General features: G+C 36.4%; 1 protein-coding gene across 1 annotated transcript; it reads left to right on the top strand.

The window, feature by feature from the left end:
- The first annotated feature begins 430 nt into the window (after window positions 1–430).
- On the top strand, window positions 431–17,259 carry LOC123230834 (bile acid-CoA:amino acid N-acyltransferase-like). Its single transcript, XM_044657008.1, has 3 exons — window positions 431–893; window positions 2,791–2,993; window positions 16,596–17,259. The coding sequence occupies exons 1-3, from the start codon at window positions 431–433 to the stop codon at window positions 17,190–17,192; spliced, it is 1,263 nt and encodes a 420-aa protein (XP_044512943.1). The 3' UTR covers window positions 17,193–17,259.
- Window positions 17,260–18,213: the final 954 nt, after the last annotated feature.

The raw sequence follows: 18,213 nt of genomic DNA, 5'->3' as shown, positions 1-18,213 counted from the left end.
CTCACCCACCAGCTAGTTGATGACCTTTTGGGGGCCAAGTACCTTTGTTTTTGAGTCTTTCTACCCATCATCTACTGAAATTTGTGAGGGGACATGGTAGCCTACAAATACCTTGTCATGAATTTTTAAAAGCAGACCTGAATGTACAAAAGATCAGACTTCTCTATCTTAGATGATAATCCTTCTTTTACTCTTCCCCAGTTGCTCTTGCTAATTGTGTTCCACCCTTCAAGAAGAACAGAGTATTCATCTCTATCAATATAGAGAGAAAATCTGATACCATTGGATTTTGAGGTTATGTCCTACTCCAGTCTCCTTTTTTTCTAAACCATATAACTATTTTATTTAATTCTTTCTAATTTTATTTTTTAGACCTTCAGATCTAACTGAAAACTGTCACATAAAAAAGTCTCTATTTTGGATTCCAACAATGGTCCAGATAATTGTCCACCCCCAAATAGCTCTTGTTGATGAGCCACTGCATATCCGAGTAACTGGCCTGCTCCCTTCTCAGTTGGTAATGTTGCAGGCATCATTGACAGATGAAAGAGGACAACTCTTTCAGTCTCAAGTCTTCTATAAGGCTGATGAAGATGGAGAGGTAGACCTGGAGCATGCAGGAGCAACTGGAGGGGACTATGTAGGTATCCATCCTATGGGCCTCTTCTGGTCCCTGAAACCTAAGAAGACTTTTTCTAGGCTATGGAAACGGAATGTGATAAATAATCCCTTCCGGTTTCAACTAGAGGTGTATGATACAAAGCAATTTTTGAACCATTCACCTGACAATCCTATGGCCACTGAGACTGTGGAGCGATGGTACTCAATACCTGGAGTACAACGAATCCAGATAAGGGAAGGTCGAGTTCGAGGAGCTCTCTTCCTCCCACCAGGTGAGTAATGAATAAGTCATGTTTTTATTCATTAATTCTACATCTAGTTTCTTCTCTCTTTTATGGGATTCTCTCTCTCTTTTCAGCATTTTTGCTTAGAGGTGCTATGAGTATTTGTTAATTAAGTAAGCAATAAAGGATTATTGATAGGGTAGGTACTAGATGGATGGAAGCTGAGTTTGAGAGAGCTGGATTTCTGACAGAGCAGAATCTTAAAGAGGAATGATGGGAAGAGATTGGTCCCAAGGAGTCTTGGGAAAGACAGTTAGACCAAGAATTCACTCTTTGGACTGTCCTAAATAAAGAAGGTTGTTCAAGGAGCTTGCTCTGTGAGTTGGAGAAAATCTGTAGATATTTCTTGAAACATCCTAGCAGACAAGAGAAGAGTGATTGTAGTTCCTCTGTCTCACCAGTAGGTGACACTATATTGCTACTGCTGAGTGAAGGCATCTGTGAAGATTTCTGACAGGCTGGTTACATCTGAGCAGAGGAAGAAATCCAGTTTTATCTATTACCGTGTATAAATCTTATATTAGTCATAGGATAGAAAAATAGTTAATTGGGAATTTAGTTAGTGTAGAATAAGGAGGATTGCCTTTTGGTAATCACAAAGCTGTCTCTCACGAGACAGATTTTGGGAAATATAGATTCGTTTTATTAGTGTTAGGGAATCATTTACCTTAATTATCTTCCTGGTTTTCCTTTTCCTTTCCCTTTTTACCAATTTAAAAGTTATAATAAATAGGGTTTTCTTCAACTGCTTAGAACCACCGTCTTTTCCCAATTGTCAATCCAGGATTGCATCCAACTCAAGAGCCTGTCCATATCAATAACAACTATTAGTAAATACAAATAACCAATAAATAATGAGGGTCAATATATCTTATTAAATACTTGGTTATTACATAGGTGAGTAATACTATTCTCAGTCTCTTCAGAATTCAGTCTGATAAGTTATGTTTGCTTCATACCCAATTTTCAGCAAACTCCAATTCTTGGGGTGAATCATTTTGGAGCTAGAGTTAAGACACAGTACACAGCCACTTTCCTGATAATAAGCCCTGGGTCACTTGGTCACCCTGACAACCACCAGCATGCTGCTCCTATTCATCCGGGATCCCCTTTCCCTCCTCATTCCTCAACTTGGTGATTCTCTCAGCTTCCATGGGTTCCATTTTCCTCTCTAAGGAGAAAGTCCCTGGTTCTATAGATTTAGCCTTAGTTTTTCTCCTGACTTTTAGTCCCACAACACTGTCTATTGTACATTCCAAATTGGATGCAATACTCAAAAAGGGAAAACTCAATAACCCTAAAACAAAATTCATTGTACAGATGAAGAAACTGAAGTAAACAGTATTAAGTGACCAGGTCCTACAGTGCATTATACATCATTATTCAGTCCTAATCAGTAGTCCCCCTTTATTAATGTAGGATACATTCCAAGAACCCCAGTGGATGGCTGAAACCAGACAGTTCTCCCTTTAATTTTTAACACTTGTGTTAACTTTACTAAATAATTTTGTGCTCTCTCTCCTTGCAGCTGCCCCTCTGCTCTTTGGCCTCCCCCTTCCTTGCCTCTAAAAAAAACAACAAACAAACCATGAAGAAAACTCTCCAAGTGAAAGTCAAAGAACTGACTTCAACTCATCCCTTTGCTCCAACCTCCATGTGTCCTTGAACCATGTTCAGGCCCCTGCCTCCTCCTGAGGGAACCCCCTACCTGCTTCCTTCCTCTCTTTGGAATGACTACAAATAAATAAAACCACAGAAAGCTGTACATTAAAGGGGACCTACTCTATATTGTTTCTTTCTCCTTCTGTTTTTCTTGATCCATTCTTTCTCTTTTTTAATAGCCTCTTCTTTTTCTCACCACAAAATCTTTTTAAAAATTTTACAGGAGAAGGCCCTTTCCCTGGAGTAATTGATTTATTTGGTGATGTTGGTGGACTGATTGAGTTTCGGGCCAGTCTCTTGGCCAGTCATGGCTTTGCTACATTGGCCTTAGCTTACTTTGCCTATGATGACCTGCCCAAAAAACTAGATGTTATAGATATTGGATACTTTGAAGAAGCTGCTGATATCCTCCTGAGAAATCCCAAGGTATTTGGAACTCACCCTTTGCATATTATTCAGTTTAATAAGTGAATAATCTTATAAAACCAACCCCCCCAAAACTGTAGTATACAGAATTGGGGTCATATAGTTTTTTCTAGTTTTGGCTGAGTTCCAAAAGCGGTTAAGCTTTTGGAATCTTGAGGAGAGGCAGTTGACTGGATCTTCCGTAGAGGGAGGTGGTCAATGAGCGAGCTGCTTTGATTACCTAACTTTAATATTGAAATTTAGCCTAGCTTTGATATATTTACTTAAGAAATTATTATTTTAGATAAATCCTTTATATCTTCCTTTCCTAATACCACCCCTGCTTTCCCTCCCTTATCTTATGTGTCTGTAGAGTTAATAAGGAGGGTAATTAGAGAGGAGTTAAATCTGTTAAGAGTTATCTAATTGACAGCATTAGTTATAGTTAGTCAAATCATCATTTATTCCCTTTAGATAGCCATAGCACTTTGTAAAGCTGAGTTTAAAGGCAGGTCCTTACTCAGACTCCATCTTTACTTCCCTTCCCCCACCTGAGGTTCCTGAGACAACTGATAGGGCTTTCCTTTGATCCACCTTCCTAACAAACATCCTTCAAACAAAATAAACCCTTTTGTGTTTCAACAGCCCTATTAGTGTAATTTGTCTGTTAGTTATCAAGTGGGAAGAAGAGGGAAAGAGACAACATACTCTGGGCTTAGAGGGAATCTGGGGCATCCATCTTGAAAGAAGGTGTTACTTCAAAACAGGTCCCTTCCTGTGAAATTAACTAAAGCCTGTTTGTTAATTTCAGTCTAGACTATTTCCCTCAGCTTGTGTTTGAGTCTAAGTCCCAGTCTGTAAGCCTGCTGTGTTTGTCTGTTTAGTTTAATTTCTCTTCTCCCTAAAAGATCTCTGTTTCCCTTCTGTGTTATACTCCTGACTTCAGTCCTATTATACCCTGAATCTCCTTTAATCCCAGCCTACCTGTAACCAAGATTACCCACTTAGCAAGTCTCTAACATCCTCCTTTCAAACTTCCCTTATCCCAAACACCTTTCCTCAAATTACCTACATTACATCACATATACCCAAAAAAACAAGTGATAAATCATGTTTTCATCTGCATTTATACTCCAACAGTTCTTTCTCTGGAGGTAGTTGTCATAAGTCCCTCAGAATTGTTCTAGATTGTTATATTGTTATTAGTAAAAAAATTGATCATACTTTATCGTTCCACAATATTTGCAGTTATGTGCTTATTTCACTCTATATCAGTTCATTTAGGTCTTCCCAGCTCTTTCTGAAATCACTCTTTTCATCATTCCTTATAGCACAATTATATTCCCTCACCATTATATACTACAATTCAATTTGTCCAGCCATTCCCCAATTGAGGGATATTCCTTTAATTTCCAATTCTTTGTCACCACAAAAAGATCAGATATAAATATTTTTGTACAAATGGGCCCTTTCCCATTTTTTTTTATCTCTTTGTGATGCATACCTAATAGAGGTATTACTGGATCAAAAGGTATGCATTCTTTTATAGACCTTTGGGCATAATTCCAAATTGCCTTCCAGAATGGTTGGATTAGTTCACAACTCCATAAGCAATGCATTGGTGTCCAGATTTTGCTATCTTCCCTCCAACAGTGATCATTTTCCTTTACTGTCATATTGGCCAATCTGATAGGTGTGAGGCAGCACCTCAGAGTTTTTTACATTTGCCTTTCTCTCATCAAAGAAGGATTTAGAACATTTTTTCATATGATTATTGGTGACTTTGATTTCTTTATTTGTTAACTGCCTATTCATATCTGAGCATTTATCAGTTGGGGAAGTACTTGAATTCTATAAATTTGACTTAGTTCTTTATAAATTTGAGAAATGAGACCGTTAAGAGAAATTTGTTATAAAATTTTTTGCCCAGTTTGTTGTTTCACTTCTAATTATGGTTGCATGGGTTTTGTTTATACGAACCCATTTTAATTTAATATGATCAAAATTATTCATTTTACATATTGTAATGTTCTCTATCTCTTGTTTTATCATAAATTCTTCCCTTCTCCATAGACTTGACCAGTAAACTCTTCTATGTTACCCTAATTTACTTATAATATCACTCTTTATGTTTAAATCACATACCCATTTTGACCTTTATTGGTATAGAGTATGAGATATTGATCTAAACCTAATTTTTGCCATACTATTTTCCAATTTTCTTGGCAGTTTTTGTCAAATAGTGAGTTCTTATCTCAAAATCTGGAATCTTTGGGTTTATTAAAAACTAGATTGCTGAGGTCATTTACCCCTAGTCTATTCCATTGATCTACCCTTCTATTTCTTAGCCAGTACCAGACTGATTTGATGATCACTGCTTTATAGTACAATTTAAGGTCTGGTACTGGTAGGCCACCATGCTTCACATTTGTTTTCCATTAGTTCCCTTGATATTTTTGACCTTTTGTTCTTCCAAATGAATTTTGTTATTATTTTTTCTAGTTTTATAAAATAGTTTTTTGGCAGTTTAATTGGTATGACACTGAATAGGTAAATTAATTTAGGTAGAATTGTCATTTTTATTATATTAACTCTGCCCCTTCTGGGTTAAGATGGCAGCAGAGTAAAAAGCAGTTGCTTGACCTCTCCTAACCCACACATATAGGACTCCTCAAGAAGACATAAAAACAAATCCAGACAAACGAAGGGACCCCACAACAGGGCGCAGCATTGAAGGTACGTGGAATCGGGGCATTTCCATGCTATAAAGGAGTGAAACAGCTCTCACTAAAATGTGAGCTGAGCAACCCCCTCCCCCCCCAATACCACCTACAGTGCCAAAGCCAGTTCAAAAGAGTTAGAGCAAGTTTGGTGCACCCAGTAAGTCACTGGCAGCTCACCAGGGCCTGTTCCTGAGAGCAGCAAGACTTAAGACCCCAAGAGGCTAAAGAACGCACGAGGACTTTGAACACAGACCTTGAGTGCAGGCGTGGACGAAGGGGAAGATCCTGAGCGCAGTCCTGGACCTTGAGTGGGGACCCAGTGCAGAGAGGTGCTTGACTGTGGAAGCAGCACCCTGAGACTGTTAAAGGAGCTTCAGGCAGAAGAACAAGCAAGGGGACCACCAGGAGGCTGGACCCTGAGAACAACTAGACCTGAGACCTCAGGAGCCTAAAGAGCACAGACATATCCTGGCCGTGAGCATAAAGCTGAGAGGGTGCTGGGCTAACAATGGCAAGCCAGAATCAGGAACTCCAGAAGAGAAAGGTCAAGAAGAAACCTTTAACACTCGACAACTTTTACACAGAAAAAATCCAGACAACAGAGCAAACAGCAGAGGAGAACAAACAAGTAACCATATCCAAATCTTCCCAAAACAATGAAAACAGGTCACAAAGTCTTAAAGAGATCAAATCTAAGATTATGAGAAAGATAGAAGAGATCTGGCAAGAAAATAACAGTTTAAAAGACAGAATTTCACAAATGGAAAGTGAGGCAAGTAAATCAAAGACCAGAAATGACCAGATTGAAAAGGAAAACCAAAAGATTGTAGCCGAAAACCAGTCTCTAAAGGCTAGAATTGGGCAATTCAAAAAAGATGCCCCCAAATCAAAAGAATTGTTAAGCAAATTGGAGACCAAAATCAAACAGCTGGAAAACAGGACAGACCAAATTGAAAAGGAAAATCAAAAGCTTATAGCAGAAAACCAGTCTCTAAAGACAAGAATTGGGCAAGCAGAAGCCAATGATCTATCAAGACAGCAAGAACAAATAAAACAAAGTCAAAAGACTGATAAAATAGAAGGAAACATGAAATATCTCACTGAAAAATTGACAGATCAAGAAAACAGGTCTAGAAGAGACAATCTGAGAATCATTGGTCTTTCTGAAAAAGCAGAAATTAATAGAAATTTGGACTCCATACTAAAAGAAATTATTCAGCAAAACTGCCCTGAAGTTCTACAACAAGAAGGCAATATAGACATTGAAAGGATCCATAGATCACTCTCTGCACTAGACCCTGAAAAGACAACCCCCAGGAATATAATAGCCAAATTCAAGAGCTTCCAAGTAAAAGAAAAATTTTACAAGAAGCCAGAAAGAGACAATTCAGATATCAAGGAGCACCAATCAGGATCACACAGGATCTGGTAGCTTCCACACTAAAAGACCTCAAGGCTTGGAATATGATATTCAGAAAGGCAAGAGAACTTGGTCTACAACCAAGGATCACCTACCCATCAAAACTGACTATATACTTCCAGGGGAAAGTCTGGCCAATCAACAAGATAGAAGATTTCCAAGTATTTGCACAGAAAAGACCAGGACTAAATGGAAAGTTTGATATCCAACCACAAAAATCAAGAGAAACATGAAAAGGTAAATAAGAAACAGAAGGGAAAGTAAGAAAACTCATATTTTTTTTAAATTTGCCCCTTTAAGTGCTTCAATAAGATCTAATTATTTGTATTCCTATGTGGAGAAATGTTATGTATCATTCTCTGTAGGGAACTCTATTCACCATTATAGTATTCAATATTATAGTAATTAGAAGAATTATTCATAGGGAGAGGTTGGAATACTAAATGGTCTAAGATGATATGGGTGGATGGGAAAGAGGGGGGTGAATAGGAGAGGACACCAAGAGAATCTTGAAGGAATAAGAAAAATGGGATATTCTATTACACACAAAGAGGGCATGGGAAGGGGAAGGGGTGAATACTATTATAAGAAAGAAAGGAAAAGAGCATTAAGAGGTAATATTTAAACCTTACTCTCAGTGTAATTAACCCTGAGAGGGAAGAGTAGCTATATCCATTGGGATATAAAACTCTATCTAATCCTACTGAGAAAGTCAGAAGGGATAAACCAAGGGGAGCAGGGGAGTGGGGAGGTCAAAAAAGGGAGGGAAGAAGAAGGGGGAGGGAATTCATTAGGCCTTAAAAATAAATATTAACTCTGCCTACCCATGAGTAATTAATTTTTTTTCTAATTGCTTAGATCTAACTTTATTTGTGTGGAAAGTGTTTTGTAATTCTGTTCATATAATTCCTGTGTTGGTCTTGGCAAAAAGATTCCCAAGTATTTTATATTGCCTAGAGTGATTTCAAATGGAGTTTCTCTTTCTAATTCTTGTTGAGTTTTGTTGGATATATATAGAAATGCTGATGATTTATGTTGGTTTATTTTGTATCTTATAACTTTGCTAAAGTTATTAGTTATTTCAGCTAGTTTGTTAGTTGATTTTCTAGGAATCTCAAAGTATACTATCTTACAATCTTCAAAGAATGATAGTTTAGTTTACTTTTTGTCTACTTTAATTCTTTTAATTTCTTTTTCTTTTCTAATTGCTAAAGCTAGCATTTCTAGTTCAATATTAAATAATAATGGTGATAATGGGTATCCTTGATTCATTTCTCTCTTATTGGTAAGGCTTCTAACTTATCCCCATTGCAGATGATACTTGCTGATGGTTTTAAACTAAAACTACTTATTGTTTTAAGGAAAGGCCCTTTTATTCCTATCCTTTCTAGTATTTTCAATAAGAATGGGTGTTATATTTTTTCAAAGGCTTTTTGTTCATCTTTTGAGATAATCATGTTATTTCTGTTAGTTTGATTATCGATATGGTCAATTATGCTGATAGTTCTCCCAATATTAAACCAGCCTTGCATTCCTGGTAAATCCCACATGATCATAGTGAATGATCCCTATGATATATTTCTGTGATCTCTTTGCTAGTATTTTATTTAAGATTTTTGCATCAATGTTCATTAATGAAACTGGCCTTTAACTTTATTTCTTTGTTTTTGTTCTTCCTGGGCCATATTTGTGTCATAAAAAGAATTTTGTAGGGCTCCTTCTTTGCTTATTTTGCCAAATAGTTTATATAGTATTGGGATTAATTATTCTTTAAATGTTTAATATCATTCATTTGTGAATCCATCTGGCTGTGAATATTTTTCTCTTTGGAGTTCATTGATGGCTCTTTCTATTTCTATTTCTGAGATGGGATTATTTAAGTATTCTATTTCCTCTTTTGTTAATCTAGCCAATTTATATTTTTGTAAATATTCATCCATTTCACCTAGATTATTAGCTTTATTGTCATATAATTGAGCAAAATAGATCAAATGATTGTTTTAATTTCCTCTTCATTAGAGTTGAAATCTCCCTTTTAGTTTTTGCTACTGGCAATTGGATTTTTAATTTTTTTTCATTTTAAATTAAATTTTAATTAATTATACTATTATATTACTTATAATATAATGTATTAATAATAAAATAAAATTTAATTTTTAATTTCTTTTTTAATAAAATCAAATAACTTCTCTATATTTAATTTGAATTTTTCATAGAACCAGTTCCTAGTCTTATTTAGTAGTTCAAGAATTCTTTTACCTTCAGTTTTATTTATTTCTCCTTTGATTTTTAGGATCTCCAATTTAATCTTTAATTGGGGATTTAAAATTTGTTCTTTTTCTAGTTTGTTAGTTGCATGTCCAATTTGTTGATTTTCTTTTTTCTCTATTTTATTTATTTATTTATTTGTTTGTTTGTTTGTTTAAGCCTTAACTTCTGTGTATTGGCTCATAGGTGGAAGAGTGGTAAGGGTGGGCAATGGGGGTCAAGTGACTTGCCCAGAGTCACACAGCTGGGAAGTGTCTGAGGCCAGATTTGAACCTAGGACCTCCTGTCTCTAGGCCTGACTCTCAATCCACTGAGCTACCTAGCTGCCCCTTCTCTATTTTATTGATACAAGCATTAAGGAGTATAAAATTTTTTCCTTCAGTACTGCTTTGGTTGTATCACATAAATTTTGATATGTTGTCTCCTCGTTGCCATTCTCTTCAATGAAATCAATGATTGTTTCTATGATTTGTTCTTCAACTCACCTGTTTTGAAGAATCAGATCCTTTAGTTTCCAATTAATTTTTAATTTACATTTTCATGAACTGTTACTATAATTTTATTGCATTATGATCTGAAAAAGTTGCATTTATTATTTCTGCTTTACAGCATTTGGTTGGGAAGTTTTTATGCCTTAGAATGCAGTCAATTTTTGCATATATACCATGTGCTGCTGAAAAGAAAGTATTTTCCTTTTTATCCTGATTCAGTTTTCTTCAGATATCTATTAAATCTAAGTTTTCTAAAATTTCATTCACTCCTTTTACTTCTCTCATTTAATTTTTGGTTAGATTTATCTAGTTCTGATAGGGGAAAGTTGAGTCCCCCCACTAGTATAGTTTTACTGTTTATATCCTCCTTAAGTTTCTTTAGTTTCTCCTTTAAGAATATGGATGCTAGACCATTTGGTGTATATATATTAACTATTCATATGAATTCATTGTCTATACCATGTTTTATCAAGATGTAATTACCTTCCTCATATCTTTTAATCAGATATATTTTTGCTTTAGCTTTTTCTGAGATCATGATTGCTATTCCTGCTTTTTTTTGTCTCAGTTGATGTTTAGTACAATCTGTTCCAACCTCTTACCTTAACTCTGTGTATGTCTACCTGCCTCAAAGGTGTTTCTTGTAAACAACATATGGTAGGATTCTGGTTTTTAATCCATTCTGCTATCTGCTATTTGTTTTCCTTTTCATTTTATGGGGGCATTCATCCCATTTACATCCACATTTATGATTACCATCTGTGTATTTCCCTCTATCTTCATTTCTTCTTTTAATCCTAATCTTTAGTTTTTCATTCTTTCTCTTCACTCAGTGGTTTTCTTTTAATCATTCCCCCTGCCTTCTCCATGCCTTGTATTACTTCTCTTCCCACCACTTCCCTACTTGTTCCCCTCCAACTTCGCTATAGGGTCTTTTAATCACCAAACCCCCTAACTTCTTACTCTCTTATATTACTACCCTCCCACCATCCCCTTTTCTTTTTCCCCTTCTACTTCTCTATAGAGTAAGATAGGAATCTATACCCCAATGAATCTGGCTTTTCTTCCCTGTTTGAGACAATTTCAATGAGCATAACGTTTAAGTATTACCCGCCACCACCCTCATCCTCCCATCCATTGTAATAGTATTCCCCCCAGTCCCTGTGCACCTTTATGTGATATAATTTATTTCATTTTACTGCTCTCTTCCCATTTATCTTAATGCAATCCTCTTTTTTCACTCCTAGATTGTTCTTTATATATCATTTTACACAGCTTACTACCACATCTTCTGTCCATTGTATTAAGGGGAAATTAAATAAATGCAGTAAGGGGGTTAGTCCCTCACTACAGTGGGGAAAGAAGGTTGTCAGTTAGGTGTGTCAACTGACTACAGGGAACTGAAAGGGTAACTGAATAAACACAGGTAATAGCACTTAGCTAGGGATAACATATAACAGAATAATAACCAAGGAAAGTAACATAGTGGGTTCAATGTGTCAACCTAGTATCTGGGAAAGGACATACACAGGCAAGAGTGTACTAATTAAACTGTTTAATGAATAAGTGAGATGGAGAATGAAGGGAATTAGGTAAATTGCCACTAAGATCTATACATCCTCACCCAGGGGTAAAGGGATGGATCAAACTACTCTATAGGCTATAATCTATTTGCAGACTGCTAAGTGCAAGATCTTGCTGGGAAAAGGGCATCTCACAAAGATGTTCAATGATGTTTTCAAAAGTCGTTACAGGAGACAGGATAGATCCAAGATAGATGCAAGGGTGAAGAGAGGGAGATGGGATAATCTGTGTGTGTCCACCACACCTGATAAAATCCACTTCTCAACCTACTAATTCACGGGGCTTGCTTGGAGATAACACAGTCCTAGATCCAAGGAAACAGCTACAGAGATGTTGAATCTGACCAGATCCACCATAAAATTCATAGGCTCTCTCTGACAGCTATAAACTGCCAGACTGCCAGAGTCACTGTGTCGTCTCTCTCAAGATTCCAAATTCTCTTGCCAGCCAAGTCTTCTCCCTCTGCTAGCTAAATATATTTCTACATATTCCTACAACACTATGTATACTTCTTCTAACTACTATGATAATAATAATTTTTAAGAGATACAGATAACATTTTTTCCACATAGGAATATAAATAATTTGACCTATTTATATTATCTGTCGCCTAAATGGGTGATGAGATTATGGAGGAGAAGAGGATGATCATCAGGGTCAGAAAGGTTAGGAAGAATGAGGACTGAGAAAAGGCCTTTAGATTTGATCATTGAGAAATCCTTTGGAAAGAGCAGTTTTAATCATATAAGGAGGTTGAAAACCAGATTCCCTAGAATTTATAATCAAGTGGGGGCATTGATTTTAGATAATAGCCTTTTCTGATTTTCCCCACCTCACATCCTCCTGCAATGTGTTCTATAACCTTCCATCTACTCTATACATATCTTATATGTAAAGGAGTTAGGTACATTACAATTTATGAGCTTCCTCTGAAGGACTGCAAGTCTTTTGTAAAAATTAAAATTAATATATAATAATAACTTTAAATATTATTTTTGTAAGATTTATTATTAATAATCACTAGTAGTAAAGTAATAAATAAATAACAAATTAAAACCACGTGCCATGGCTGATCTACCTGTTCAAATGGCCCACATTCCCAGCTGCAAACCCAACATAGGAAGGAAAGAGAGCTAGCCCCAGAAATCCCCTGAATTTATCCCTTATCTATGTCAGTACAGAACAACAGGAAATCAGTGGGCTCTTGGGAAATGTAGTTCAAAGGCACAAGATTTCCAATAATACACTTTAAATAGTAGGACAGTGATTTCTTGTGAGGTGAGGATTGAAGTATTCCTGGTAGTGGTGATATGCTAGAAGATTAAGGTATGTTGATCCTGTGATTATGGATAAAATGTATATGTCCATCTATATAATTAGGTTAAGGATATTTATATATTGTACAAATTATAGTACTAATTGATATTAATGTTATTAGTATATATGAGTATAATGTATATGAGATATGTTAGGGGCAAATAAATCCATGTACTATATACATAGTACTAAATTTAGTTTTTTAAAAGAAATTACATTAATACTAGTATAGTATACAAATTGAACATTTTAATTCAGGAAGTATTTAAAGTAGAATATCAATTATGGGTTTTGATGGTGAGGTGTTTGGCTGCCTTCTTCTTGAGTGATGTCCTAGGAAGGAGTTTTCCTTCATTTCTGGCTTACAAGGCCATTATTTTTATTAAATTACTTGGATTGTGAGTTATGAGTATTTGGTTTTAGTTTGTAGTTTTTTAATATGCCTGCTAGAAGTATTAGGATAATAAGTGTGAAGCAGAGGGTTGAGGCTAGTTGGTCAATGATGATATATAGTTGTTCTACTGGTTGCCCTCCAATTTAGGTCAGTATTAAAAGATTGTTAATATTCAAAATAGTGTTTGTGATACGGGTCTGAATATTGGGCTTTGTTTTGAGGATGTATGGAGGAAGGGGATAATTAATAGGACTAAGATGTATGCTAATAGAGCTAGGACTCCTCCCAGTTTATGAGGGATGGATCAAAGGATTTCATAGGCAAATAGGAAGCATCAATCTGGTTTGATGTGTGGAGAAGTTTTGAATGGATTGGTGAGTGTGTAGTTATCTGGGTCGCCTAGCATGTCTGGTGAGAATATTGCTAAAAGTAGTATCTTATATGTACATAGAGGTTTCTCCCATTAGAATATGAGCTCCTAGAGACCAATATTTTATTAATTTCAAGACATCCTAATCTGGTCAAACAATTCTCTTGACAACCAAAAGACCTTAACTCTGCTGGCGCAGGTCTTTGTATACCATTTTAAAGTTAATCACTCAATTCTTCCCCTGGATATCCTAAGGCATTTCCAATTTGTAAATAGTCAATGAGGAGGTGGACTTAGAGACCTCAGCTGCTCCCTCCTTACTTCCTCACAGGAGGAATAGGTCCAACCCAGTCTGATTGGGTGTGGGGGGAGGAACAGACTGGAGATGGGTTGGGATGAGCAGACTTAGGAGGAGCCTCAAATTTGTCAGGCTCTTGTTTCAGCCTGACCTTGGGAAGTTTAAGGGAAAAATGATTCCATAGAATATTACAATTCAATATTAGTTTTCTTCCCCAGGGACCATGTTTTTCCCTTTCTTTGTATCCCCAGTGCTTAGCACAGTTCCCACTTAGCTAATAAATGCTTTTTGACTGACCAACTGGTGCCACCATTCTACTAACTTGCCTAATATAGCTGCTATTTCAAACCCACTTTTAAGACTTAAAAAAAATACTATTCTTGATGTCATTATGTTCTAGTCAAGCATCCAGTTTGGTTCTCTCCTGTCTCCATGCCCTTTTCTCATGTTGTCCCATATCCCTGAAGTAGATTTCCCTCTACCTCATATGCTCTTGAAAATTTTCCCTTGTTATAAGGAACAAATTCAACTGGACCATCATTGTTACTAGGCAACAATATCATTTAAAATCTGTTTCTTTCTCTTCAAGTTCCCAAGGCTGCTCCTGGTCCCTTTACTCACGTTTAATAATCTTATCTCCTGTTTCATTAAGATAGTCAACTCCATCTAAGGTCAGTTTCTTCAATTTGTGTCAGTATTTCAGAAGTTCTAAGTATCTTCTCATCATTCCTTCTTCCAATCTCAGAGTTGTCCAATTCCTTGTTAAACCTAATTCTTCCACCTATGCCTTTAATCCCATCCTTAATCTCTCTCTCTCTCTCTCCACACACACACACACACACACACACACACACACACACACAGTCACACAGCCTCAACTCACTTTCCTCTTATCTCTCAATTTCTCTCTCTCCTCTTCTCCCTCTCTTTTTTTCCCCTCACCTATTACCCATTGCCCCCAACACACACAACCCTTTCTCTCCTTCCCACTCTCATCATTTTGCCATTGGTTCTTTTCCCATTTGCCTGTAAACATATCAATTTTCCTCCCAATTCTGCAAAAGTCTACTTGTACCCCATCAAACTGCTCTTTCCCATCTCTTTCTTCCCTTTCATCAATAGGTTCTTCATGATCATTGTCCTTCTCACTGCCTCTGTGACATCTCCTCTTGGATGTCCAGAAAGCATTGCCAACTTAACTTTCAGTCTATACTTAACAACCAGCTGTCTGGATAGTCCAAATAATTTGGATAATCTCTAGATGTCTCCACAATGCACTTTCAAGTTTAATCTACATTAACATTTTCTCAATTCTTTTATTGTCTTGATTATCTAATCAAGAAAGTAATAAAACAAGTCCTGATTTAGAGTATTTGCTGATTTCTGAGGTTTTTTTTTAAAGAACTTTACATTTTGTTCATAAATTAACAATGGAAAATTTGAACTTAAACACCTACTCTAATTACTAATTACTCAGACATATATGTAACATATGAATTTTATTAAACAAATGTAATTTAAGGAGAAGTCAAATAGGCACTTATAGTAAAGATAAAACTGATGGGAAAATTGTATCTTAAACATTGTATAGCAGTCTACTTGCAGTGGCATTTAACTGAGCTCTGTTGCTGCAAAGAATACAACTCATGCACAAGTAGGGATGAATGATTTGTACTGAAATGAAAGCTCGCAATGAAAATTTAACAATCCTTTCTTGCAAACTGGAGCTGGTACAAACCACTTCCAAGAACACTGCTAGATAGAATCCATAAGACAAGACAATTGATTGGATATGGGACCTGAGGCAGAGTTCAAAATAACTCCAAATTTTTAAACATAGAGCTGACTGGGTAAACAGGAGTGATAAGGACAGAAAAACTGAAGTCAGAGAAAGTACAGGTTTTGGTGGAGGCTTTTTATTTCACAAAAAATAAGGCTCAGATTCATAATTCTGGTATTCATTTCACAATCTAGTATACCCTAATTTTCCAACCTTATATCATGTTTTTCTTTCTGTATACTCTTCATTTTGGCTCAATTGGACTATTCTTTTATTCTCTCTCTTTCTCTCTGTCTCTCTCCGTCTCTCTCTCTCTCCACATTTACATGTATGTATGTAACTTTTATTATTTTTACTCAGTGCCCTTCCCAGGCCCATTTCTCCATTTTTGGAACCCTAATCATCTTTTTCAACTTCCTACTAAAATGCAGACTCTTCATGAAGGCTTCCAGGCAGTAACAATGCTCTCTACACTCAGGGTTCACACAATATCTGGGTTGCATTATTTTTATCATAAGAGAAAATTTTATAGTATTGGATCTCTGACTAGACATCTAGTCCAACCTCTCTCATTTTACAGATGAGAAAATCTCAAAGAGGTTTAGTAACTTACTTGAGGTCACAATATAAATGGCAAAGCCTGAAGGAGAAACTACATCTCCTAATACCAGATTTAGTCCTCTTTACACCATAGATGTATGCTCTTCCTCTGCTAGATTAACCCCTATAGGGAAGATTATCTAAACTCTCCATCACCCCCAAGTTCTTTCTTCACACAGGATATAGTGAATATTTAATAAACTTAATTTTAATAAATATTTAATAAATTTAATTGAATCCTATTAAATTCAAACTAGTTTGTGAAATAAATAACATAAAGCTATTTACCAATGGAAGTTGTTATTATTCCAGTTATGCTAAGATTGGAATGCTAAAAAAACTAATAGAATCATTTACACTGTTTTTATATATTCTCAGGTGCTTGGTCCCAGAATTGGAATAGTTTCAGTGAGCCGAGGGGCACAGATTGGGATGTCTATGGCAACATTCCTGAAGCAGGTGGCAGCCACAGTCTGCATTAATGGCTTCTTTTTTGCAACTGGAATTGCAATCAAGTATAAAAATGAAATAATTTACTCACTTGCGGAATTTCCAGAAAGGTTAAGAACAAATGAGCTTGGCCTATTAGAGTTTTGCTTTTCAGTAGGAAATCCTCAAGAAGAGGCAAATAAGCATGCTTTCTTGCCAGTAGAAAGGGCCCAGGGTCATATACTGTTTATTGTTGGAGAAAAAGACCATATCTTTCATAGCAAATCTTATGCTGAGCAAGCAATGGAGCAGCTGAGAAGACATGGAAAAAGCAATGGCACCCTGATCTCCTATCCTGGAGCTGGGCACCTAATAGAACCTCCCTATTCGCCTTTATGTGTGGCCTCATGGAATCCCTTTATCTCAAAACCTATTTGGTGGGGTGGTGAACCCATCCCTCATGCCGAAGCCCAAGAACATTCCTGGAAAGAGATTCTGAAATTCCTCAGACGTCATCTTACCTCAACCAGCATCAATAAACTGTAAGGGTGATGGATGAATCAAAGGTTGCCAGAGGCAAAGACTGGCAGAACTGAAGGGACCTCAGTGATCATATGCATAGCTTTCCTGCTGGAAGGGTCCTTATACAATTTTCAAATAAAGAAATCAAAACTATCAATAAGCATATGAAAAAGTGTTCTAAATCTCTTATAATTAGAGAAATGCAAATCAAAACAACTTTAAGGTACCACCTCACACCTAGAAGAGTGGCTAAAATAACAGCAGGGGAGAGTAATGAATGTTGGAGGGGATGTGGCAAAATTGGGACATTAATGCATTGCTGGTGGAGTTGTGAATTGATACAACCATTCTGGATAGCAATTTGGAACTATGCCCAAAGGGCTTTAAAAGACTGTCTGCCTTTTGATCCAGCCATACCACTGCTGGGTTCATATCCCAAAGATCTAATAAGGAAAAAGACTTGTACAAAAATATTTATAGTCACACTCTTTGTGGGAAATGAAGGGATGCCCTTCATTGGAGAATGATAGAAAAAAATTGTGGTATCTGTTGGTTATGGAATATTATTGTGCTGAAAAGAATAATGAACTGGAGGAATTCCATGTGAACTGGAACAATCTCCAGGAATTGATACAGAGTGAAAGGAGCAGAACAAGGAGAACAATATACACAGAGATGGATACACTGTGGTACAATCAAATGTAATGGACTTCTTTACTAGCAGCAATGCAATGATCCAGGACAATTCTGAGGGACTTATGAGAAAGAATGCTATTCACATCCAGCGAAAGAACTGTGGGAGTAGAAAACACAGGAGAAAAACAACTGCTTGATCACATTGGTAGATGGGATTTGATTGGGGGTGTAGACTCTAAGCGATTACCCTAATGCAAATATTAATAATTTGGAAATAGGTCTTGATCAATGACACATATAAAACCCAGTGGAATTGTTTGTTGGCTACAGGATAGGGGTGGCAGGAAGGGAGGGAAAGAACATGAATCATGTAACCATGGAAAAATATTCTAAATTAATTAATTAAATA

The sequence above is a fragment of the Gracilinanus agilis genome, chromosome 1 (assembly GCF_016433145.1).
Source record: "Gracilinanus agilis isolate LMUSP501 chromosome 1, AgileGrace, whole genome shotgun sequence".
NCBI lineage: Eukaryota > Metazoa > Chordata > Mammalia > Didelphimorphia > Didelphidae > Gracilinanus > Gracilinanus agilis.
The sequence above is the reverse complement of the archived record's forward strand: the minus strand, read 5'-3'. Positions and strand labels throughout refer to the sequence as shown.

What these genes read in the sequence shown, in the direction of transcription:
- LOC123230834 (XM_044657008.1), top strand. Translation starts at nt 431, where the DNA reads ATGGTCCAGATAATTGTCCACCCCCAAATAGCTCTTGTTGATGAGCCA. An exon ending in AGCTCTCTTCCTCCCACCAG is followed by an intron (nt 894 to 2,790) that starts GTGAGTAATGAA and finishes AAAATTTTACAG; the next exon opens with GAGAAGGCCCTTTCCCTGGA. An exon ending in TCCTCCTGAGAAATCCCAAG is followed by an intron (nt 2,994 to 16,595) that starts GTATTTGGAACT and finishes ATATATTCTCAG; the next exon opens with GTGCTTGGTCCCAGAATTGG.